The 24,571-nt window shown below is 56.0% G+C and overlaps 1 protein-coding gene across 1 annotated transcript; it reads right to left on the bottom strand.

The window, feature by feature from the left end:
• Positions 1–11,217: 11,217 nt before the first annotated feature.
• MEX3D (mex-3 RNA binding family member D) lies at positions 11,218–19,871 on the bottom strand. Its single transcript, XM_043912723.1, is given in 3 exon segments — positions 11,218–13,470; positions 19,025–19,592; positions 19,594–19,871. Coding segments are annotated over 3 exon segments (1,962 nt in total). The 5' UTR covers positions 19,627–19,871; the 3' UTR covers positions 11,218–12,109.
• Between the last annotated feature and the right edge of the window lie 4,700 nt (positions 19,872–24,571).

The raw sequence follows: 24,571 nt of genomic DNA on the forward strand, positions 1-24,571 counted from the left end.
TGGGGAGCCATCAGGATCTCAGCATGGACAGCCAAGTCTGAGGAGCCATGGGTCTGGAGTTTAGGGCCGGGGTTGGGACTGGATGGACAGAGAGGGCTTGGTTTCAAAGCCCTCTGTAGAGCTGGTTTCAAATCATGGTCCAAGGGGCTATAGGAGAAGGTGTCCTCGGGTGTGAGGTGCCCAGGATGGAGCCCCTGACTCCATGCTCACCACCCTGTGCCCCCCCGAACAACAGCCAGGTGAGCTATGTGCCCCACTTGGGAAAGCTGCAGATGTTTACCCTGAGGAATGTGCCCAGCCTGCTGGGTGCCCTGCTGTTCCCCAGGGCACAGGGTTCCCTGCTGGCTGTCCTGCGGCTCTTTGCCTGGTACATGCAGCAGCAGCTTCAAGAGGTGAGGGTGGAGGTGGGGGAGCCAGGGGGCCAGGCGGTGGGGATCCCCGGCCCTGAGGCCTCCCAGCTGGGTCTGTCCACAGGAGGGGGGCCTGTCCATGCCCAGCTGGCTGGGAGCACCTGGCCTCCGCCTGCTGTGCTTCCTGGTGTCCGAGCAGGTGGTGCTGCTGCTCTTCAGTGACAGGATGGTGCAGGGGAGCAAGGGGCCCCCTCAGATGCGCCTGGTGTGTTGCCTGCTTTTGGGAGAAAGCCCTAGGAAGCAGTTGGTTCCTGGTGGAGCCAGGAACTGAGATTTATGACTCCCAAGCATAAAACTGGAAATAAAATGTGTTCGAATGATGGCAGAATGTCACTGGGGATCATGGTCCCATGTGGTCACCGGTAGCAGCTGGCAAAATATCATCTCACTGCAGAATCAGTTGTAGGTTTTCCTGAGCAATTCTGGCAATCTCTAAGAAATTGTAGCCGCTCCTAAAACAGACTTCCAACGCAGTAGTATACAATCCTTACTATCATCTTAGAAAAATTAGTATGATTTTATTTTACAGTAAAAACCCCATCTCTGTTTAGACCAGAGTGCCCTGACCTGGGCTGGGTCTCAGAGGGCAGGATTGGCTTCCAATGGCCATGCCCAGCAGCGGGGAGAGCTGGCATCAGTGAGGAGCTGCTGTTCCCCAGGGCACAGGCTTGAGTAGGAGGTCTCACTGGGTGGTTATAGGCAGGGGCTCCCATCTGAGCCTTGGTCTCCCTGTCTGTGCGGTACAGCCCTGGCTCCTGGCCTGGAGTCCCCACGGCGGGGGGAGGGGGGGGGGCCGCAGCCACTGAAACTCAGGTCAGGGCACCCTCAGTTTCCTGTCCACTTGCCCCCCAAGGGCCGGGGCCTCTTCTCCCTTCCACCCCAGCTTCTCCCCACATTGGCAGTCAGTGGCAGCGGAGATCAGGAACAACTCGTGCTGAGCAGGGGTGGTGAGGAGCTGCTGCTCACAGTCTGGGAACTGGGCCAGCCTGGCACCTCCTACCCACTGGGCATCCTGCGGGGCCATGGCTGTGCCCCAGGCACCCACCAGCACCTTCAGCATGCCATCCTCATGCTACAGAGCATTTAGCGATCCCAAGGGTCAGAGTGGACCTCTGCATGTTGATACCCAGGACCCAGGGTCCATTTCTGCCCCTGTTGCCCCCCTTTCCTCCCCGAGGGACGTCCTTGGGGACAGCATAGGGAGTGTGCAGGGGGTTGGGGGGGGTCCTCGTCTAGCATCTTGGCATGACTGTTCAACCCAGACTTGTGTCTGGATTTGTTATTTTTTCATTAAAGGAGACTTGACTCTGCAGCCTGCCCCATCTGCCTCTCTTTGGGGCATTTGAGGAGCTTTGGCAAGGGGGCACCCAAACCCGGTATGATCTGAGCCCACTGCTCTCTGTGACACAGATAGGTGGGCCAGATTTTCACCAACACAGAAATCCTTAGCAGAGTGGGGTTCTGCCATGACCAAAACTCTCAAGTATGGAACACTGCTTAATGGATGGGCAGGGAGGACACGGATGGGGAGGCTGGGAAAATGGTGACCTCTGTCATGCCAGGGCAAGACAGAGGGTGGGGCGTGTGTGCTCCTAGAGCTGGAGGCTCTGGTTGATGGACAGCTGGCCGTTATGTGCAAGAGGATAGTGTCAGAAGATGAGTTCAGGAAAGAGCTGGCTGGTGAGCCAACAGAAACGAGAGAACTCAGAGGCTTCAGTCTGGCTGGTCTGGAAAAGACAATTGCTTCCTGAACCCAGATTGTAGGGGGCAGTGTTCTTCAATCCATCAGGCTCCCTGTGCTGGGTCAGGATCAGGTCGAGTGAAGCAAATCCCAAGGCTTTTTGTTTTGTTTTTAAGATTTTTTTTTTTTTTTGATGTATACCATTTTTAAGGTCTCTGTTGCATATGTTACAATATTGCTTCTGTTTTATGTTTTGGGTTTCTTGGCCATGAAGCATGTAGGATCTTAGCTCCCCCACCAGGGAGGTTCCAATCCCAAGGTTTTGAACAAAGGTTCTGAGCCCTTTGATGACATCCTTGCAACCTGGCGTGGCTGCCTGTGGAGGTGGGAGGTTCAAGCCCATCTGCTGTATTCAATGGGAAGATGTCTCAGGGGTTGGAGACGTGGCCCAGGCAGAGCTGCAACCCTCACTCAGGTGACCCTTCACAGCCCTGGGAAGGATCCCAGGGCCCACAGGCACCCACCTGCAGGCAGGGCACAGGGGCACCTGAAGAGGGACGAGACCTGCAGCAGGTCACCCAGCAGGTCAGGGTGGGGAACCTGAGCCCACCCCCCAGCAGGTTTTCCCTTTGAACTGCCTGCTTGGAAAGAATCAGTGCAGGAGACCCAGGCTCAGTCCCTGGGTGGGAAGACTCCTTGGAGAAGGGAATGGCTACCCACTCCAGTATTCTGGCCTGGAGAATTCCATGGACTTTATAGTCCATGGGGTCTCAAAGAGTCAGACAACTGAATGACTTTCAATATGTTCCTATGGAAAAAATTAAACCATCAGTGTTGCTCTGTCTCTCAACCCTGTGACTGGGTGCATTCCTGCCTCTGGGTGGAAAGACCCACCTGGTGATTTTGTGAAAGAACAGGTAAAGGGAGGGAACGAAGGGGCTGGGGGCCCATCAGGGGAGGTCACAGGCCTGAGTGTGGTCAGGCCCGGGAAGAGAAATTGTTCTGCATAAAAGAGGGAGAGTTTAGAATCTCCCTGGATTCCCTGGAGAATCCAGAGGAATGGGGTGTGAGCAGAGAAGTACACAAACCATGTGTGATTTGTGGTTTTTTTATTTTTTTTACTTTGCTACTATTATTACTACTGAGGTAACATAACATGAAATTCACCATTTTAACGTGTACAGCTCCATGGCACTGAGTGCATTTAGTGTTGCACAGTCACCACCCCTGTCTAGTTCCAGAACAGTCCATCACTCCAGAAGAACACCTGTCCTCATCAGCAGTCACTCCTCACCCCCTCCACTTCCCCAGCCCCTGACAACCAAGAACCCACTCTGTGCCTGTGGATCTGCCTGGAGATCCACATTTCCCATTTTCTGTTCTGGACATTTCCCATCAACAGAATCACATGCTGTGTGGCCTTTCATGTTTGACTTCTCTCACCGAGTATCATATTTCTTTTTTTTTTTAATTTTAAAAAAAATTTATTTATTTGGCCTTGCTGCATAGCAGGTGGGATCTTAGGTCCCAGACCAGGGATGGAACCCATTCCCTCTACAGTGCAAGCCCACAGTCTTAACCACCGGGCCTCCAGGGAAGTCCCGAGCATGGTATTTTCAAAGTCCATCCATGCTGCAGTGTGTCAGAATGTCACTCTTTTTCCTGGCTAATACTCTAATATATAAATGGATGTTTCAAGTCACTCAGTTTGGGGGTGATGCATTATCCAGCAATAGCTAACTAACACACATGCCAAAACATGAAAGGACCCAGCCCCTTTTCTACCCAGAACATTTGTTTCTGGGAGTGGGGGGGAGGCAAAACATCCACGGTCCATTTAACTGTGCATCTTGCAAAATGACCTACCTAGAGTATTTATTTCCATCTGTTTGTGGGCGTAAGAACAGCAACAATCTGTGAGAATCGCCCACACCCTGAGCCTACAATGGTGGTTTATTAAAAATAAACCAACCACGGAATATATTAATTTCATAACCTCCCAGGCCGATTCTTATTTCTAGGTATGAGAACTTCGAGAGATGGCAAAGTGCCCACACCACCCTCACACTGAAAATTTCTGGAATCTTCTTCAGAGAGGTTAACTGTGTGTCGTAAGAAATGAAATTACTAGGAGAATTATTAGCCTCACCTTTTGGGGCATTTACAACGGGCTGGAGCTTCATGAAATGGAAATGAATTCATTCCAGGGATGACCAGGCCGTTTTTGTGTGTGTGTGTTTTTTTTTTTTTTAAAGAAACCACGGAAAGTCTATTTAAACCTGAAGAGTGAGGGAAAATTTGGCTTCACTCAATTCTACCTTTTCCTCCAATCTAAAGCGTCGGCAGACCCCAGCCTCTGGACTACCTCTTCATTGGTCCGTGGGAGCATGTGTCACGATGCCTCTTCCAATCACCAGCAAGCGAGGCGGGACCAGGGCTGTAGCATCCCGGGCAGGCAGGTTGGTTGGTGCCATGGCAACCTGGCGTGCCATCACAAAGCCTCGCAGGCTCCAGGTCCTGACTGCGGGCACCTGGTTCCCCATCTACTCTAATCCTCAAAGCTCACCTGAGTGCTGGGGGCTTTCCTCTCCCCATTTAACAGATGAGAAAACTGAGGTACATGGGTTGCTAGGGGAACAGCTGTAAGTAGGTCAACCTGAATAATATCAGACCGCCTCACTGAAGAGTTTAAAAAATCCTGATGACTCCGGGGAATCATGCTGAGCAAAAAACAAAAACAATATCAAACATACTTACAGTCTCACATACTGTAAGATTATGTTTATACAACACTTTTGAAATGATATCCTTTTTGAAATGGAGGACATTTGAGTGGTTGCCAAGGTTAGGGAAATAGGCCACTGTGGTGGTGTATACATGTACCTACCCTACTGATAAAACTGTAGACAACTAAATACACACACATACACAAATGCAAGAAAAACTGAGGGACCTGGAAATCTGATTTAGATATAAATGTATCCTGGTTGAGGTACCGACTGTCGTTTTGAAAACGCAAACTTTGGGGGAGACTGGACAGAATGTATAAGGGATCAGCATTATTTCTTAAAACTCCAGGGGGATCTACAAGATCTCAATAAAAATTTCAATTAAAAACTCTGTTTTGGACTTCTCTGGCAGTGCAGTGGTTAAGACTCCTCGCTTCCATTGCAGGGGTGCAGGTTTGACCCCTGATCTGGGAACTAAGATCCCACATGCCAGCGTAGCTCGACAAAAATTAAAAATAAAATAAACCCAAAAAACTCTGTTCCTTGGTTCCTCAATAAATTAAACATAGAATTACCAAATAATTCAGCAATTTTATTCCTAGGTCTCTATGCAACTAAGTCTGTGTGCCTCAGCTACTGAAGCCAGTACTCAGCAATGAAGACCTAGCACAGCCAAAATTTTTTCCTTAATTTTTTAACACAAAAACATTTAATTAAAAAATTCATCCCTCAAGGATGAATGGATAACAAAAGGTGGTCCATATATACACTAGAATATTCTTCAATCATAAAAGGAGAGAAGCCCTGACACTCCCTACACTATGGATGAAACTTGAGAACACGATGCTCAATGAGGGAAGGAGACTCACAAGGACACACAGGGTGTGATTCCACTGATGGAATGTCCAGAGCAGGCCGATCCACAGACACAGATCCTGGTTGTCAGGGGCTGGGGGTAGGGAGTGACTGCTAATGGAGGTTGGATTTCTTTTTGGAGTGATGAGAATATTCTGGAATGAGATAGGAGTGATGGACGGGCCAAATTGTGAATATACTCAATGTACACTTCAAAGTGGTAAATTTTATTATGCTTACCACAATTGAAAAAGAATCCTGCTGCTCACGTGGCACCCAGACTAATTACAGCATAACTGGGGGGACTCAGGCTTTGATATTTTTTAAACCTCCTCATCCACTCTGAGGATCTGTGTTGGGAACCGCTGGTTAGAGTACATGAACAAAACATGATAGCCAGATCTGCAGGGAGTATGCGCCGGATGCAGATTGAAACCAACTGACTTGTAAACAGTAACAATACACTCGAGGAAAGGGAAATGCTGCCCAGAGAGTTACTGTTAAGAAATTAGCCTTACCGTGAGGACTCCCCTGGTGGTCCAGTGACTAAGACTCTGCACTCCCAACGGAAGGGGCCTAGGTTTGATCCCTGGTCAGGTAACTAGATCCCACATGTCTTAACTTTTTTTTTTTACAGTTATTGTTAACAATTTTAAGTTCTGATGGTGACATTGTGGCTACGTGTGTTACTCAGTAAGCATCCTGGCCTTGTGGACAAATGCAGTTTGCTACAGAGCCTGGTGGCGGTGGGGCAGGTGGAGAGAAACAGCCAAGAATTGCTGGGAAATTTGAGAATTGGTTATTTGCTGAAGCTGGGTCCTTTGGATTGACCCTCTCTGCTTGGATTTACACGTGACATTTCCAACGCTAAAAAGTTTTACGAGTCAAGCATAAGTCATTTTAGCTGGGACATGAATCCATCTTAAGGGTTGCTTGAAATAAACCAAAATCAGATGTTCCAACTCTGCAAGTGGAACCCTCCATGTGGGTGGGTATGTGGGGAGATTCCGGGACACAGCATGTTCAGGGCCAATTTGGTCCAATCCCTGAAAAATGGGATGAACTGTTCTCACTGGGGGAGGGGAGGTTCCTGCCCCCAGGGGAGACTTTAGAACATTTTCATCATCAGAACTGGGGAAGGGGGGCTCCTGGCATCGAATGGGAGAGCAAGGATGCTGGTCAACCCCCACAGTGTCCAGGACACCCCGCAGAGGATGATCCAGGCCCCAAATGACCACAGTGCCTAGGGGGAGAACTTACATTAATTATCTGGAAGAATAAACTCCAAGCCCTACTCACTCTGGACACCAGGGTAAATTCCCAATGGTCAGATGGTGTAAAGCAGGTGGCCTCCAGCGTCTGTGTCACCTCCTCTCCCACTCAAGTATGTATTTAAATGTGCTCAGTATCTCAGGACCTCAGGAGGTCAGGCAGTTAGGGATCTGATTAGGGTAGAGAAAAAACCCTCAGTTTTATTTGGGTGGGGTGGATCGGTCCCTGTCTTGTATTCAATCAGCAAACATTTAGGGAGGGTCCACTGCGTGCCAGCGCTGAGCTGCTGAGCGATGGATGGTGGGCTGTGGAAGGGGACCAGTTTGTGTCCTGAGGAGCCCACAGGCCTGGGCCAAGGGCAGTTATGCCCACTTGACTACATAAATAATAAGGAGCGGCCTCTGCAGCGGTATCGGGCAGAGTGCAGCTCTGGCCACACGGTGGCGACAGAGGACAAGCAGTTCTGGTCCCTCCCAGCCGCTGGAGGGGCCCGGCTGGGGATGGCGCAAGGGGTTAATAGCAGCAAAAGTGCTTGGGGCTTTCTGGCTTCCTCCTGGCAAAACCGCTCCTGGAATGGCAAGGATCAAGGCGCTCAGTCCATATCCATAAATGTGTGGGGAATTAATTCTGCTCCAGGTTCACGAACCTGCCAGTCGCCACCCCGTATCCTGGCGTTGTTCAGTCCCTAAGCCGTGTCCCAGCCTCTCGGAACCCATGGACTGCAGCACACCAGGCTCCCCTGTCCCCGGCTATCTCCCTGAGTTTGCTCAAATTTATGTCCAATTGAGTGGTGATGCCATCCAACCATCTCATCCTCTGCTGCCCCCTACTCCTCCTGTCCTCAATCTTTCCCAGCATCAGGGTCTTTTCCAATGAGCTGGCTCTTCACATCAAGTGGCCAAATCATAGCTTTGACACTACAGACCTTTGTTAACAAAGTGAGGTCTCTGCTTTTTAATATGTTGTCCACATCCTGTTAGGCTGCTCTGCATCTTTAAAGTCAGGGTGGAATTCAGGAATCACAGGAGGGAACTCTCCAGCATATATGTATCTCCCTGCAAATCAGTGGGTTCTCATTCCCCTCCATACCTCATAGAGTTACCACATGAAGCAAATAAAAACATAGTACATTCTGTCAAATCTGAATTTCAGGTAAATAACTGAATGATCATCAGGTCAAGGGGTGTCCCAGGCAATATTAGAGACAGATTTTGACTAAAAGCATGATCCACTGTGTATTAGAAATTCAAGTTCACTAGGCGTCCTCCATCTTCTAGGATGCATTATTTCAGCTCTGGCATCTGGCTTCGGTGTCCCTTGGATGTGCCCTCATTCTCATGGGGTGTTTTGAGGATGTCCTTACTTTCTGGCACTGCAAGATGTCTAGGCTCATTTCGTAGTTTCCCTGCACAGAGCATAGAATCAGCCATTTCTCCAAGGTGCTGGGGCAGCTTTTAACACAGCTGTGTGAGTTTCCTATATTGAAACAAAGCACCACACATGTGGGGGCTTAAAGCAACACAAATTTATTCTCCCTAACAGTCTTGGAGGGCAAAAGTCCTCAGATTCACACGTGGGCAGGGCTGTCCCCTCCGGAGGCTCCCGGGGAGCACTGGTTCCCCCCTTTTCCAGCTTCTAGAGGCGCTGCATCCCTGGTTTGCGGCCCCTCCCTCCATCCTCACAGCCAACAGTGCAAATCTTCTGTATCTCTGCCTCAGACCCTCCCCCTCCCTCTTATAAGGACCCTGTGATGACACTGGGCTCCCCCTGGGGAATCCAGGGTTGTCCGCATCTCAGGGGCCTTAATCCCACCTGCAGAGTCCCCTCTGCTGCATGAGGTGACACGTCCACAGGCCCTGGGATCAGGATGTGATGTCTTTGGGATTATTATGCTGCCGACCGCATCAGCCCACAGGTTTTCCCTCCCCTGTGGCTTTGTCACCTTGGGGCCACTCTGATCAGGACCTCCACTCCCTGTTACTCTCACCACAATCTCTGGGCACACTGGCCGTCCTGTTTCTCTGCTTTAAAAGAGTCTATATAGTAAACAGCTTCCCTTGATGCTATCTCAATTTAAATTAAAGCCAAACAACATTTAAGATTCAATCTCTTGGTTGCACAAGTCACATTTCAGATGCTGGATCACCCATGTGGCTGATGGGTTCTGTACTGGTCGGTACAGGTCTACAACAGTGCCATCATAACAAGATGCCCTATGGGACAATCCTGGACTGGAACGTTCCAGAGAGATGTGGCCCACAGAGGAACCTCTGGCCACCTGGGGCTATTTACATTTGAATTCTCTTGGCCAAAGTCCAGTATGGGATGGTGTGTCTTTCTCCTTGTAAAGGGGAAGGTCCAAGGGTGAGGAAGACTGTGGCAAAAAGGGGGACCCAATAAAAGTCCTGACACAGGTGGGAGAGATTAAAGGAGGAATTCCAAGGCCTGGCTCCAATTCACCTTTTCAACTCGTCTCCCATTATTCTCACCTGTCCCTCTGATCAACCACTCTATGTCCCCTGGATGTGTCCTGGGATCTCATCACCTCTAAATCTTTGCCATGCTATCTGCACCTGACTGTGCCATCCAGTCAAGCCCTCAATCTAGCCTACCTACCATATCAGTTTCCCAGGGTGGCTTTAAAAAATTACCTTAAAGTGGGCGGGTTAAGACAATAGGTATATGTTCTTCCTGTTCTGGGAGGCCAGAAGTCAGGGATCAAGGTGTGGCAGGACCGTGATTCCTCTGAAGACTCCAGGGCGGGTGGTGGGCAGTCCTTCCTGCCTCTTCCAGCTTCTGGGGACTCCAGGCGTCCTGGGCTTGTGATTGCATCAACCCCCGTCTCACCTCCAGTGTCACACAGTTTCTCTCCCCATGTCTGTGATCCTGCTGTGTCTCTTACAAAGACATTAGATTTAGGGCCCCCCTAATGCAGGATGAAGGTTTTTCTGATAGCTCAGAGAGTAAAGAATCGATCTGTGATACAGGAGACACGGGTTTGATCCCTGGGTTGGGAAGATCCCCTGGAGGAGGAAATGGCAACCCACTCCAGTATTCTTGTCTGGAGAATCCCATGGACAGAGAAGCCTCCAGAGTCACACAGCTTCTCCGCCTGTCTGTGACTCCTGCTCTCTTATAAGGACACTCTCTTACAGGGCCACCCTGATGCAGTATGATCTCAAGATTCTTGACTATAGCTGCAAAGACCAGTCTGTAAGCTCTTACACATAGGTTCCAGGGCTGTATCTTTTGGGGGCCATGTACCAATGCACTCCAAGACTGGAGCCTCACCAGTGCCAGGAGTGTGGACCTAGGTGTTTCCTTATTTACAGATGGGGACATTCCAGCAGGACTGGACTGGAACCCTGGGTGCACAGGGTCTGTCCTGAGACCCACCTGGGTTCCACAGCCTGGGGTGACTAATCCCAACCAGAGGGTCTGAGGTGGCCACCACTTGCTCTTGGGGGTGCCCTGTCCATCTCTGGCTGTTTCCTCTCTGTCCCTGTTGCCCCTTCAGATGCTCCTGTCATCCCAAACTCTCGGCCTTCTCCTGAAAGCCCTCCAGGCTGCTCTGTTCTCCAGGTTCCTCAGCGCCTGTTCCCCGAGCCAGCAGCCTGTGGTCGCCTGGCCTCTGGGCTTGTCCCTGGAGCAGTCCTGGGCCCCTCCCTGTCAGCACATCCCATCCTCAACTCACTCCACAGCTTCCTCCCACCTCTGGAGCTCTGGTGGCCCCTGCCAGCTGCCTGTGGTCCCTCAGTCCTCGCCTCTGGGCCAGTCCCAGTCCTCAGGAACCATGTCTGGCAGCCCTACACCCCATAGTCCTCTGCTCCCAACTAGATGCCTGGGGGACAACACCTGAGGCTTATTACTCAGATGTTCCTTGGGCCCAGGAGACCTCAGGACCCCTCCTGGGAGGAAGACCTGCCCCTCCTTTTTACAATGTCATCCTGCTGGGCATGGGAGTGCCACGGCAGCAGGTAGGTACCCCAGGAAGCAACCAATATCACCACTCCCCCACATGGCTCACAGCTGTCCCCATGGTTGGTTGTCCCCTAGGATGTGGGGTCCTGAGGATAAGAGGACCTGGCTGGACCACCTCTCTGTAGAGCCCCGATAAGATGCCAACAGCACCTGGATTGTGGAAAAGCCTAGACGTGGAATACCCTGAGCCCTAACGCTTTGACCTGGAAAACTAGGTGGGTGGGGCTGGATCTGAGCCCCCACCCCCATCCCTCCCCCATGCCCACCCACTCCACACCAGGCCAAGGTCTCACGTGTAGTAAAAAGACTTTATTAAGAAGGCTTTGAAGTCAAAAAATAAAACTCTTGATACAATTTTCTGAACCCTTAGGTCAGCTCAGCAAATATATAATCAGTAATTTAGCTGTGTAAGATTAAAGGTCCGTTACTTTATTTAAAATAAAATATATTTTAGTCTTAAAATTTATTCCATAAAGTACATATTTCCCTATAAATTCCCTACATATACACAAGAGGTAAAAAGTAAAAGTTTTTCTTTTTTAAAAACAACAAAAATTAAAAACTGTGAACAGAAACCACAGCAGAAAGGGATTAATAATTAAAAAAAAGTTAGAAAGTTCCGGACGCCCCTCGCCCCTCCCCCCCACCCCCCTCCGGCCTGCGCGCGGCATACATACTACAGGGTAACCATATGATCCCCCCAAAGGGAGCCATCCTCCTCCTGGAAGTTTCTGCAGAGGTTGAGACCGTGGGAAAACAAACACTGTCAAATTGATATCCGCTACATACAAAAGTACACCCCAGAGTTGTAAAAATCGTGTTTTGTTTTTTCTTCTTAAAAAGATCACCTTGGGCTGGGGGCGGGGGGTGGGGGTAGGGGGTAGGGAGTGTCTTAAATAAAAAGTGCAAGCAGGCAAGCAGGCCTTTTCTCTCTGGTTTATTTTAACCTGTCGACTCAATACTGTCATTTGTTAAGAACTGAGGTGCCGCTTGGCCGCGTCGTCTCCACGCCTGGGACCGGAAGAGTTAAAGCTCATCTGTAAACACTGGCCGCGCAGCCCGCTGCCCCGCCCCCTTCCTCCCCTCCAGGCCCTGCGCACCCACCCTGCGCCCACTGAAGGGCCCGGGGGGGGGGGGGGGGGGGGGGGTGGGACGGACCGCGGCGCGCTCGAGGGGCCCAGCTAGGAAAAGATATGAATGGCCTGGGTGGCGGGTGTGCGGCAGGCCGGACACTCCGGCTCGCTCTTGCCGCAAATACGGACGGCGCAGTCCATGCAGAAGAGGTTGTGGCCGCAGGGCACCAGCGCGGCCATCACCTCACCCTCGGCGCACACCACGCACTCCCGCGCCAGGGCCGCAGGCGCTGGGGCCGCTGGGGGCTTACGGCCGCTCTCTGGGGCGCTGGAATCCAGCGCCGAGCAGGAGGAGGCCGACGAGCTGCTGGGCAGCGAGGTGGCTGTGGAGAAGCTGGCGCTGCTTGAGAAGGACGTCAGGGAGCCCTGTGGGGGCCGCCAAGGCAGGGCGCCCACTGGGTCCGGTGTAGGCCGGCGGGCCAGCGGGAGCTCCAGGCCCAGGCCACCGGGCTCTGGCAGCGTGGGCGAGTGGCGTGGTGTGCCGGTCCCGCTGCTGCGTCGGGCACCTGGGGCTGGTGGCGCGGGGGCCCCATTGACCGCCGAGCAGCCGCCGAAGGCCGGCAGCGGGGTGGCCCGCTCGAAAGGCGCCCAGATGGTGGTCGCGGTGGGCACGGTCAGGTCCAGCGCCAGGAAGTCGAAGCCAAAGTCGCAGTCCTCGGGGGCGGGGGGCCCCGTGGGGGCCCCGGGACCGTCCCCGCCGAAGGTGAAGCCCCCGTTGCCAGAAGCGCTGTAGGGGCTGGCCGGGCCAGCGTCTGGCACCGGCACAGGCACCGGAGGTCCCCCGCGGCTGCCCGCGTAGAAGGACTCAGGGCCTCCCGGGGCACCTAGCGCAGTGTCCCCACGGAGGCTGGCTGGGGGCCGTCGGCCTGGGTTGGGGGCTTTGGCCCAGAGGCCCGCGGCCGCCCCGAGCAGGTCCAAGCAGACATCTGTGCCGTTGGAGTGGAAGTCGCTGTCAGGGCTAGCGTCGGTGAAGGCCCCCGTGCGCAGTGTGATATGGGCCTCGATCTCCTCGCGCGCCCGGTCCACGTTCTCGGGCATGCCCGTCACGGCAAACACCGGCTCCTTGTCGCGCCCGGGCGTCACGATGTATGTATGCGTCCGTTGCTGGATGCGCTTGATGGTGGCGCCCTTAGGCCCCACCACCAGCCCCACCACGCGGTAGGGTACGCGCACCTGGATCGTGGTCTGTCCGGGCAGGTTGGGTGGGCCCTGCGCGGTACCCGGCAAACCGCCCGCCTTGCTCCGCGTGGCCCGGATCACGGAGAAGTGCTCGGCGGCCGACAGGATCTCTCGCTTGGCCATCTCCACGTCCTCCTTGCGGCCAGTCACGATAAAGACTGGCTCCTCCCCTCGCACTGGAGTCTTGATGTAGGTATTCGTCTTGGCTCGCAGAGCCTTGATCTTGCACCCTGGGGGTGGAGGAGGGGGAGACATGGTAAGGGCGTGGACCCCTCCCCTGGACAGCCCCTCCAGGGCTGCAGCTGCATGAGACAGCCGGTGACCTGGGTGGGAGCCCCCACCTTCCAGCTGTAACATCAGACTGCCACTCTACATGTCCTTCGTCCTCTATAGAGACACTGGTCACTGGATTCAGGGCCACCCCAACCCATCATGACCGCACTCTTAACTACATCTGCCAAGACTCTTGCCCAGTAAGGTCACATTCTGACATTCCAGGTGGACATGGATTTGGGGGGACACCTTTCAACCTACAACAGGGCCTCTCTTTGCCTTTTTGACAATCCCCCTGCTATGGGGCAGGGATTTGTAGGACCAGAGGGGACACTGAGGCCCAAGGATGGAGGGAGGGACACAGAGTGTCCCTGAGATTACAGCCATGTAAAGACAGAGCCCAGGGCTGGAGGGAGGTGGCCACAAGCCCCAGGACACCAAAGCTCATGAATACCACTAGATGTCAGGAGGCCAGAGAAGACCCTCTCCTGGAACCTCTGGAAGGAGCATGCCCCCCGCCGACACCCCGATTTCAGATTCCCACCCTGCAGAACTGTGAGCATTCTAGTTTTAAGCCATTTGGTCACTGTACTGGACAGAGGATACTAACACAGACTCTCTGACACCAAATCCCAGACTGCCTGGAGGGGAACCCGAGGCCTGGGTGGTGGGAACTTCTGATCACATGACCCTCCCCCAACAGCAGATCCTGTGCCTCAGGTCAAAACACCTCCACAGGCCTCCAGTGGTCCCAGCCACTGAGGGGAAGCTGGGGACATGCCCTGGGGGTTCATCACTGCTGCCCAGGTGGGCTGAGGGTTGACCCTGCAAAAAAGGGCCGGGATATCTGTTGAGGAGGGTCAGTCATGCAGGGTCCTTGACTTGGCACCTCACCCAGCATCTAAGCAGCCCTCCCAGGGCTAAGGGGAAGCCACCCACGAGAAATCTAAATGCCAGGTGTGGTTTCACCAGGCCCCTGACACCCCACCCCGACTCCAGGGCCTTCTGAGACATTTTGAACTGGGGCCCAGGAGACTGGGAGACCCCCCACCCTCTAAGCACTGGGAAGCCAGAAGGATACAGGAATATTGTTTCCATGCACACAGAGGGTAGCTCTGAGTGGAGTTAACAGTGTGGCTAAGTTCTCAACAAGAAAAGATACAAAGTTAGCCGGCAAGCCTTCTGTGCTGATGAAGTCAGACTGATGGAGCCTGGGTCCCGGGCAGGCGCCCCTCACCCACAGCTGAATAAAAGCAGGGCAGGGGAGCAGGCATCTGCCATCTCTCAGCCTCGCCTCCTGGTCCCTGGCCATCCCCTTCATGCCCTCCTGGGGTCCTCCCCTTGGTGGCTGCCTGGCCTTTCTGGCAACTCCAAAGGCACCCTGACCCATGGCTGCCTCCATGCCTGCCCTGATGTCTCCTCCCTACTTGGCAGCTGGGAAGGCCCTGTCCTACAGTCCCCTTGCACCTGACCTTTCCCATCCGCAATGTTACTCTCATATCCTCTTCCTTCTCTGCATCACATCACAGCCTGGCATGCCCTCCTCCGGGGAAGCCCATCCTGACTATACTGGGCCAGGCCCCAGTACACACTTCTCAGATCTTATGTCTAATTTTCAGAACTCTCTGAGGCTGGAGGACTGTGATATAAGGCTGATGCGCTGGGGATACCCTGGGCATCTGAGAGACCATTTCATGCCTCAATTTCCTCATCTGTCAAAAGAGAGCAGAAACAGACCCAGCCTCACAGGTTTGGGGCAGGATCTGATGGGCCAGGGACTGGAGCCTGCCCTTGTGGGGGAGCCTCAAGGGGGGTGGAACCCTGCAGTTTCCTGTTCATGGGACCCCATCCTGCCCTGACCTGAGAGCAGCCTTGGGTGGAGCCCTCAGTGGCCAAACAGAGCCCAGCTCACCACCCCCACTTCAACTGTGACAGCCACTGGCCCCCCAACCCCACCTACACTAAGACCCCTAGAGATGGCAGAGCTTGGGGGCGTGGGACCGGGGCTCCAGGAGTGACCCTGGGGGCCACTGCCAATTGGTGGGCACAGCAGAAATGCAGCTTCCTGGGCCCTGCCCCAACCAGGATTCCAAATCAGAGAACCACAGAGGGCAGGTGACTTCCCCCGGCCCCAGCAAGCCCCATAGCTGCCGGACCGGCCCTCAGAGAGGCAGGGCCTCGGGTCCCCACAGGCAACCTAGTTGCAGGCAATCCTGCTTCCTGCTGCTCACATGAGCCTGGACCAGGATCCAGGCCACCCCCGCACTGAGTGCAGTAGGCATTCAAGGGAGCAGGCCCCAAGAGAGCCCATGCAGGTGACCACAGACCACACTCATCCAGGGAACCTCAAGGCCATGTGGGGGAGCCAAGGGGACCACCCTGGGAAGGAGGCTGTGCGCTGGGGGAGCACTCCTGGCTAAGGGGACAGTGGGGACAGCATTCCACAAGCAGGCGGGTGCTGGGACAACCCAGCGGGGTGCTGTCCCAGAGCAAGGCTGAGTCACAGTTGGATGTCTGGGCTCCTGTGTGAAAGAGGGACCCATTGTGCAAGCAGGGAAGGCTGTGACCCCCAACCTGGGCCTGGGGATGGCTCTCTTCCTATGCTCCCCACTCTGGGTGGGTAGATAAGAACATCAAGGAATGGCCCCCCATCACCCTAGGACCATCCCACAAGAATGGGGCCACACACAGGCAGAGAATAGCAAGCAGAGGCCCTTCTCACCAAGGGACAATGGAGGGGACCCTAGGTGGCTGGCAGGTCACTTGTTCCTGATTGTGACCTGTTGTGCTGCAGGCCAGGCCTGGTGCTGAAGACCCAGCCCCAATACCCCAGTCATGGCCACACTGCAGACTCTGGCAAGGGGAACCAGGCAGGAGGGCACTGGGGTGGATGGGGGCGGGTCTCGGAAGGAACTAGGCCAAGGTCAATGGCAGCAGATGTGTGCCATCCCTGCCCACTTCTGATGACGGGCTGGGGTGACACCCCCCCAACTGGTCCTTCTGAGTTCCCACTTTCTTGTTTGTGGAAAGGGGTCAGCTCCTGATACACCCAACCCTGGAACTAGTTCTCTCCCAGCTCACCTTTTCTCCCCACAGTGCAAGAAGAGCCCCGAGAGACTAGAGTGCAAATTCCGGCCCTACCAGCTGGCTCTGGCTGCACTTCCACTTCTGCCACTTTACCCTCCTGGCCTGGAGGTGACAGGTCCTCAATAGGGGATACCATGGGGCAGGCTGAGGCCCCCACTCCGTGGGTCCTCTCAGTCCCTCAGGCCTCTCAGCCTCAGAGACCAGGGAGCACCCAGGGGTCACGGTTCCCTACCCCTTGCCGAAAAGGTGCACAGACCTAGGGGGGAAAAGACTGAGGCTTCCGGAGCAGCATGGGGTTGTCCAGGAAAGGGAGAGCCTAGGTCTGTGGCTCTGGTTGCCAGAGGAGGCTGGACAGATGCACACCCCCTCCATGAACTCCAGGGAAGGGGCGGCCTTGCACCATCGGCCAGACAAAAGAGTAAGTTCAGGGCAGGCCACGACCCCTGCACTCGAGCCAGCAGAGCAGGAAAAAGGGACAGGCTCCATGTTCAGGGACCCACAGGGTAGACGGGGCAGGGTGGGGGATTGTGACCGGAGAAAGGGCATAGTGTGTCTTCGAGGCTGTGCTTGAGAACTGGTGAGAGAAGATGGGGGTCACAGATACTTCAAGAGTGGGGAGCAAGGGCTGCTGAAGCTGCTGACCTGTCCTGGCATGCGTGCTCCACCCCCTGAGGCCCTACACCTGACTTATTACGGGGCGGCGACTGTGTGCTGGCAGGGACTGGGTGAACCAGCATCTTGCTTGAGAATTTTCACAAAAACCTCCAAAAACCTCTCCCCCCACCCCCCATCACAGAGAGGAGCCACCCTAGATGTGGGGAGAGTTCTGGGGGTCCCTGCCTTGCTGCCTGCCGTCAGTGGGAACCCAGGGGACACCTAGTAAACGGGTATCAGAGGCACAAGAGACAGGGCGGAGCCTGACGACTCAGCCACCAGACCGCTCAGATGAGACCAGGGCTCAGGGCCTTCTGCCTGCTGCCCACACCCCCAGGTGCTGCTGCGCGCATCCACGGGGACTTGCCCTCATGCTCCACCATCCACGGAACAGCCTAGTGACCTTGGGCGGCATCCCTGGCCTCAGTCTCCACATCTGCCCCCAACGGGCTTCCGGACACTTGGTGTGGGGTGGCTGTCTTCCTCCAGGTCCCAGTGCAGTTACAGGGGGCAGGGAGGGGACAGCACAGGGAGGGGAAGTGTCCAGTTGGGGTCTCTTGGCACCTGCCCATAGCCAAGGACCCCCTGATGGCAGTCCTCTGACCTAGCACCACACCTGGCCGTTCTTGTGTCCACATGTAGGGTGGACAAATGAATGACTGAATGTACCTGCAGCTGAAGCAGCAGGCTTGCTGGCCCCAAGGCCCCACCCACCCGGAACTAGTAGAGGGTGGTGTCCAGGCATCCCTGTGGTCCTCTGCCCATGGCAGTTAGGGTGACAGGTCATCTCGCAACTCAAGCCCCCCACACCATTCTCTAGCTCCCGTGACTGAGGTCCCAGAGGCAAGGTCCCCCAACCCCATCTCAAGCCCCGCCCAGGCCCCACCCCAAGTTCTAGAACCTGGCTGACCAACAGCGAGGCCGAAGCCCAGAGGTGCCGGAAAGAGAAAGTTGAGGCTGGTGGGCAAGCAGCTAACAGGGTGGGTGGGTGTGTGCTGGGCCAGGCACTGCCCACCACCCTCCCGCCCGCCCGCCCCGCAGCTCCAGGGCCAATGAGCGGCCGCCGGCCTGATGTCACCCAGCCTGGCTCTCTAACAAAGAGAACAATGGGGAGGCTGCAAAGACCTCCGACAATGCTGCTTTGGGACCCCCACACCCTGGCCAGAGGAGAGCTGTGGGGCTGGATCCCCCCAAGTGGCTTTCACAGGGGGTCCTTGTGCACACCCCGGATCCTTGACTGGGGGCTGACAGCCGGGAGGGATACTCGCTCACCCTGTCCTGTTCCCCACCCCCAGCAGGGTGCCCAGGCTGGCAAGTCCTGAGGTGTACCCTCTTTGTGCCACCAAATCTCTCTTCTGACCCTGCCAGAATGCCCTCGCCCCTAGTCCCCCTCACACCAGAGCGAACCACCCAGGGCCATTTCTGGGTGTGGAGAGGGCACTGCCCCGACCAACCCCCTTAACCCTGGGATGGAACCTCCGGGGGCCCAGGCCCCAGGCAGTGAGCTGCACGCAGGGCGCTCTCCAGGCTGGAGGCACCCAGACAAAGGCGGCAGCGGGGCCGGAGCGCCGAGGGGAGGAGCGCGGGCCGCGCCCAACTTTCTCCCGCGGCCAGCGGCAGGACAAAGGCGCACAGGCGGCCACCGAGGCCCGAGCCCACGCGGGGCGTGGCCGGGGTCTGGTGTCCAGCCGTGGGCTGGGCTGGGCGGCCCCTGTGGGGGCGAGTCGCGCGGGAACCCCTGGGGCGGCGCCCCCGACGGCGGCCACTCACCCTGGCGACCCACGATCTCGGCGACGTGCTCGGAGCTGGGCACGGGCACACACTCGGTCATGTTCACGCTCTTCTTGCGGCTGCCGATCACGCTCATCTGCTCGGCCAGCAGCGTCGGGGGGCCCAGCGCCGCGGGGTGGGGCGCGAAGCCAGCGAACACGTCGGGCGGCGACGGCCGAGGCGGCGGCGGGGGGCTCACGTCCGGCTCCAGCAGCGGCAGCGGACCGGGGGCCACGGCCACCCCGGGCGCCCCCGTCTCAGGCCCGTCGGGGGGCGCCGGCTCCGCCGCGGCCCCGCCGTCTGCGCCCCCAGTCGCTGCACCCGCTCCGTCTCCGCCGCCTGCGGTCGCCCCCTCCTCGTCCTGGTCGCCCGCGCCCCCCAGCCCCAGCCCCGAGAGCTGGTCCAAGGCCAGGCGCAGCGCCGCAGCCGCGTCGTCGGGCTCGGGCGGCGGCCGGGGCGCGGGCGCGGCCTCATCGGCGCCCTCGGGCGGGGGCGGCGGCGGCGGCGGTGGACCCGGGCTGGGGTCCCCGCAGACCGGCGTCCCGGGTCCGCCGCCGCGCGCGCCCCCCGCCGCCGTCGGGCTGTCCGGTGGAGCTAGGCATGGCGGCGCTAGCTCTCGGGCCCGCGCTCCCGCCTCCCAGCCGCCGGCCGCCCCCGCCGCCGCCGCCGCCCGCGCCGCCGCCCTCCGCCTCTGGGAGCTCGGCCGCCGGCCGCCGGCATCCAGCGGCGGGGCGGGGCGGCGGCGGGGCTGCTCGGGCGCGGGCGGCGGCGGCGCGGCGCGGCTCTGCTTGCTTCTCGGCGGCGGCGGCTAGTCGGCGGCGGCGGCGGCGGCGCGGACGCTCCTTCCCTCCGCCCTCCCGCCGCCTCCCTCGGGCCGCCGGCCGCCCCGCCCCGGCCCCGCCCCCGTGACGCGGCCTCCGCCAACAATGGGGCGCCGGGCAGGGCGCACGCGCGGGGCGGGCGGGGCGGTCACGTGGCGCGGACACCCCTGCCGCGGGCGCTCGGGCGGGCCGGGCGCGCTGGCACGTGCGGGCGCGGCCGCAGGTAGGTGCCCGCGGCGGCCTGGGCCCAGGGTGCGCGAGGGCGTCCGGCCTCATCCTCGCCTCTGCGCCGGGGTCCCGGGCTCCCCACTCCGAGACCCCCAGCGTCTCTGCCGGACTGTGTACTCCAGCCCCCTTCCTTCCCGTGCACACCTGGCCTCTGGGCACCCCCGGGAGGTCACGGGCACCCACATCCCCTAAGTGGTGGTGTTTCCGGGCTTGGGCTAGTTTCCACAGGCCAGAGCCCTCGGACGTGTGCGCCGCTGGGTAAGAGAGCGGCCCCGCGTGCTCACGCCTAAAGCCATCCGGTCCTAGTGGCCTCCAGCGGTCCTTCACGGCCTTCTTTTTGCCTTTGGGGCGAAAGAGCCTTCCGGTTTCCCTTTACAGGTAAATAGATGGGCTGGGAGGAGGATTGGCCCGCCGAGTCGCCAAGGGGACCTTGGCCCCAGTCCCTGGCTGGACGGAACCTCAGGACAGTTGCATGGGCTCTTTGGGTGGGAGAGGGGACGGCCTGCTCCTTTGCCCAACACTGGTCTCTCCCTTGGGTCTGCTGCCATCCTCACCGGACTTGGGTTCCTGCCCCGAATTCCATGGAGTCCCTCAGCCATAGCTGCTCCCATGACTAGATGGTCCTTCACCTGGTCTCTTCTCTTCATGGACTCTTGTCTCTCCTGGCAGGTGCCCCTGCCTCTTGAAGCCCTCAGCTCCCTGCCTTCTCCTCATGCCTTTCCCGACCCCAGGCTGCATTCCACCCAGTTTCTCTCTTGGGGTCTGAGAGGAACTTTTTTCTTTTCTGTGTTTGAATGCTCTCAGGTATTGATTACTTCATCCTGACTTATGTCTGTCCCTTCCCTCCTAGTACTGGGCTCCTGGAGGCAGGCACTGGAGCTACAGAACTGCTGGGATCCCAGGAAGCACTCAGTGTGACCCCGGCGCTCCCTCCCATGCCTCCCTCTGTTCCAGCCACAGGCTTTGTCCTGTTTCCTCACCCAAAGTTCTGCTGGCTGTAGCTGGTGTTCAGGGCACAGGGGGACCTGCCCTGGCCCTCCTGGCCAGCCTCAAGTCCCCCTGGGGGCAGGGCTTGGTGCCTGCTCATCCTTCCCCCTTCCTGGGATCCCACCCAGGGTGGCATGCTGGATGCTGAGAAGGGGGCTCAGGTGGGGTGAGGAGAGGTCAGGAATGGAGGAGACAGTGTTGGAGCTGGGGCAAAGTGGTATCCAGCCCTTACTGGTGACAGATGGGGAACAGGCCAGAGTGGCTTGTCCTGGGTGCACCCCTGTGGGTGGTCGTGCATGCACATACGTGTTCTTCAGACAAGCTCAGACTGGTGAGAGTTAACAGCACAGTAGCAGGAGTTCACCATCAGCAGGAACTCTCCCAGAAAGTCAAGCAGAGACAAAAGGTGGGGGAAGAGAAAATAGAGGAAAGGAAAAGTGGACGAAGTTGTCCAGGAAATAATGGAAGGGATAGTGGAGCCAGAGCCTCCAAACAGCTAGGACCTCACAACTTGTTCTGGGGACTCAGGTGTCCTGGGACCACTAAGGGCTTTCAGGTCACATTCCAAAGGATCAGGAAGAAAGCCAAGGTTCCTAGGGAAAGTGATGACTGACCCCAAGGTCCCTATCAAGAGGGAGAAGGAATCAGGATGTTTCAGGCTGGCAGGTCATCACAGTTTAGCTTAGTATACTGCAGGATGCACTCCAGCAAAACAAATAAGTAAATGAAGAAACAGGTGCTGCCCCAGGAAGGTGAGTAATGTGGGGCTGGATGATCATCTGAGGGGTTTGACTGAGGCCACTGAGGGTGTGAGGGGAACCGATCATCAGAAGCAAAGACTATGGTTTTAAAAGAAGGCTGTCAGGCAAGAAATGGACAAGAATGAAGAGAGAAAAGGGGGAATGGGGACTCTGGGGCCTTGATTTCAACGTGTAGTTGGAGACACCTGAACAATGACCTGTTGTACGTACATGTGGATTTGTTCATGATGGCCCTGTGGTGATGTGCTTTAAAAGTCCTTTTAATAAAATAAAAATTAAAGAGATCTACAGTAAAAATAAATAAAAGTCTTTGTAGAATTGCAAACCACCAATCTCTTAAAGTTATTTTCATGCCGAAGTATTTAGGGGCAGGGGGTGGTCTCTCCTTCAAAATGTATCAGAAATAAGATGAAGGGAGGGATGGACAGAAAGGTGGATGGGGGTTGGGGGAAGCTACAAATTAAATGGCAGTCCTGGACCCCTGGGCAGGGTACTCCCCTTGGCACTGTGGACATTTGTGGCTGGGTCTTTCTTGATGACTCAGAGGTAAAGAATCCACCTGCCAATGCAGATGTGGGTTTGATCTGTGGGTGGGGAAGATCTCCTGGAGGAGATAGCAACCCACCCCAGTATTTTTGCCTGGGAAATTGCATGGACAGAGAATCATGGAGGGCTATAGTCCATGGGGTCGCAAAGAGTTGAACATGACTGAGCAACTAACCAACAACATCCTCAGGGCATGGGGGGTGCTGTGGGGTATGGAGCAGCCTTCCTGGCCCTACCCACTTTATGTCTGGAGTCACCTCTACTCCCTGGAGTAGTTTTCTGTGGTGCCATCTCTCCAGCCTCCACCCGTGAATCACGGTGTTCATCTCCCTGTGTGGCTGTGTCCTCACTTTTTATGAGGGCACCAGGCATTGGCTCAGGGTCACTCTACTCTGTGTGACCTCATCTTAATAGTGACATCTGCAAAGATCCTGTTCACACAAGGTGCTGCTCACAGATTTAGGGGCTGGGATCCGGATCTTTTGGGGGGACAATGTGATGCACCAGACCTCCTTGGGTGCAGAATCACCAAGCAGAGAACCGCTAACCCCCCTACACCCACACATCTGGCATGGAGGGCCTGGATGGTCACTTAAAATGCTCTCAACCCTGCTCTTAAAGTCTAGTAAAACATCAGAATGATACTGTTGCAAAGGGTCCCTGATGGGTGGCTGACACCCAAATTGGTGAGGATGAATTTTTCTACTCAGTCTACTGAATCAAATGCTCATCTTTTCCAGAAACATCTGTGTAGACACACCCAGAAATGTTTTACCAGTTATCTGGGTGCCCCTCAGCCTGGTCAAGTTGACCCCTAAAATTAACATCATGGTGTGGTTATATCTGGCTTCTCACTGACCATCGTGTTCTCAGGGCCCATCCACACCCATGGTAGCAAGTGTCAGGGCTTCTCTGCTTTTTGTGGCCAAGTGACGCTCCTGTGTCTGGAGGAGCTGGATTTTTGTATTCACCAGTGGATAGACACTTTGGCCATCATTAAAAAAAAAAAAATTATTTATCATGCTGGCTCTTCATTGCTGCAAAGGCTTTTCTCTAGTTGCAGAGCAGTGGCTACTCTTTAGTTGTGATTCAGGGTTTTTCATTGTGGTGGCTTCTCTTGTGGAGTGTGGGCTCCAGAACACGCCAGATTCAATTCTGGTGCAGGGGCTTAGTTGCTGAGGCATGTGGCATCATCCTGGATCAGGGATCAAACCCATGTCTTGCGCATTGGCAGAGGCATTCTTTACCACTGAGTGATCAGGAAAGCCCTGGCAGTCACTTTTTGAAAGGCCTCACCTGATCTTAGGGGTGTCACCCCCCTGACTCCAACCTGAGGATCAGCACCCCGATTTTGGACAGTGTGAATATGTTCTCTGTTACTCTGTCCAGTCATGGCCCCCAGTCCCATGTGGCCAGGGCAGCTGAGGTGCCTAAGTTGTCACCGATTTCTATATCCATGGCCACATGTGACTGGTGGGGGTCCCACTGCTTCCTCTGACCAGAAAGTCCCAAACTGTTGCGAGGCATCACTGTCCCAAGTCATCCCCGGCCCATGAACCTGGGGGATCCTGAGGTGATGAGTTTCCAGGGCTTCTGTAACAACTGTTTATCCCCTGAAGAGACAGCAGCGACAAGGCCCAAGAGGCTACAGTGAGCTGGGGGAAGCTGAGGTTGCAGGGGCCTGGCCACATGGCCAGGCAGAAACTGCCTCCACTGAACAGGAAACTTATCTTCAGGTCCCCCAAAGTCACCCTGGGGCCTGTGGACACATTACCTCACAGGGCAGAGAAAACTTTGCAGGAGGGATTAAGCTAAGGCCCCTGAGATGGGGATGACCCTGGATTCCCTGGGGGTCCCAGTGTCATCACAGGGTCCTTCTAAGAAGGGGGCAGGAGATGCTGCACTACTGTGAGGATGGAGGGAGGGAGGGGCTGCAAGCCAGGGATGCAGTACCTCTAAGAGCTGGAAAAGGCAGGAGCAGGTGCTCCCCTGGAGTCTCTGGTGGGACTAGCCTTGCCCACGCCTACAAGAGCCACAGAGTGGGACGGAGGAGGGCTCAGGCCACCAAAGCCCTGACAAGTTGTGGATGCGGACAGAAGCTCTGAGGGTCCAGGCTAGGTGGCTGGGCAGCAGAGGAGGCAGGGTTCTCCCAGCTCCTGAGCCTGGCTTTGGCTCGGGAGAAAAGCCAGCCATGACCACTCCAC

The sequence above is a fragment of the Cervus elaphus genome, chromosome 9 (assembly GCF_910594005.1).
Source record: "Cervus elaphus chromosome 9, mCerEla1.1, whole genome shotgun sequence".
Lineage (NCBI taxonomy): Eukaryota > Metazoa > Chordata > Mammalia > Artiodactyla > Cervidae > Cervus > Cervus elaphus.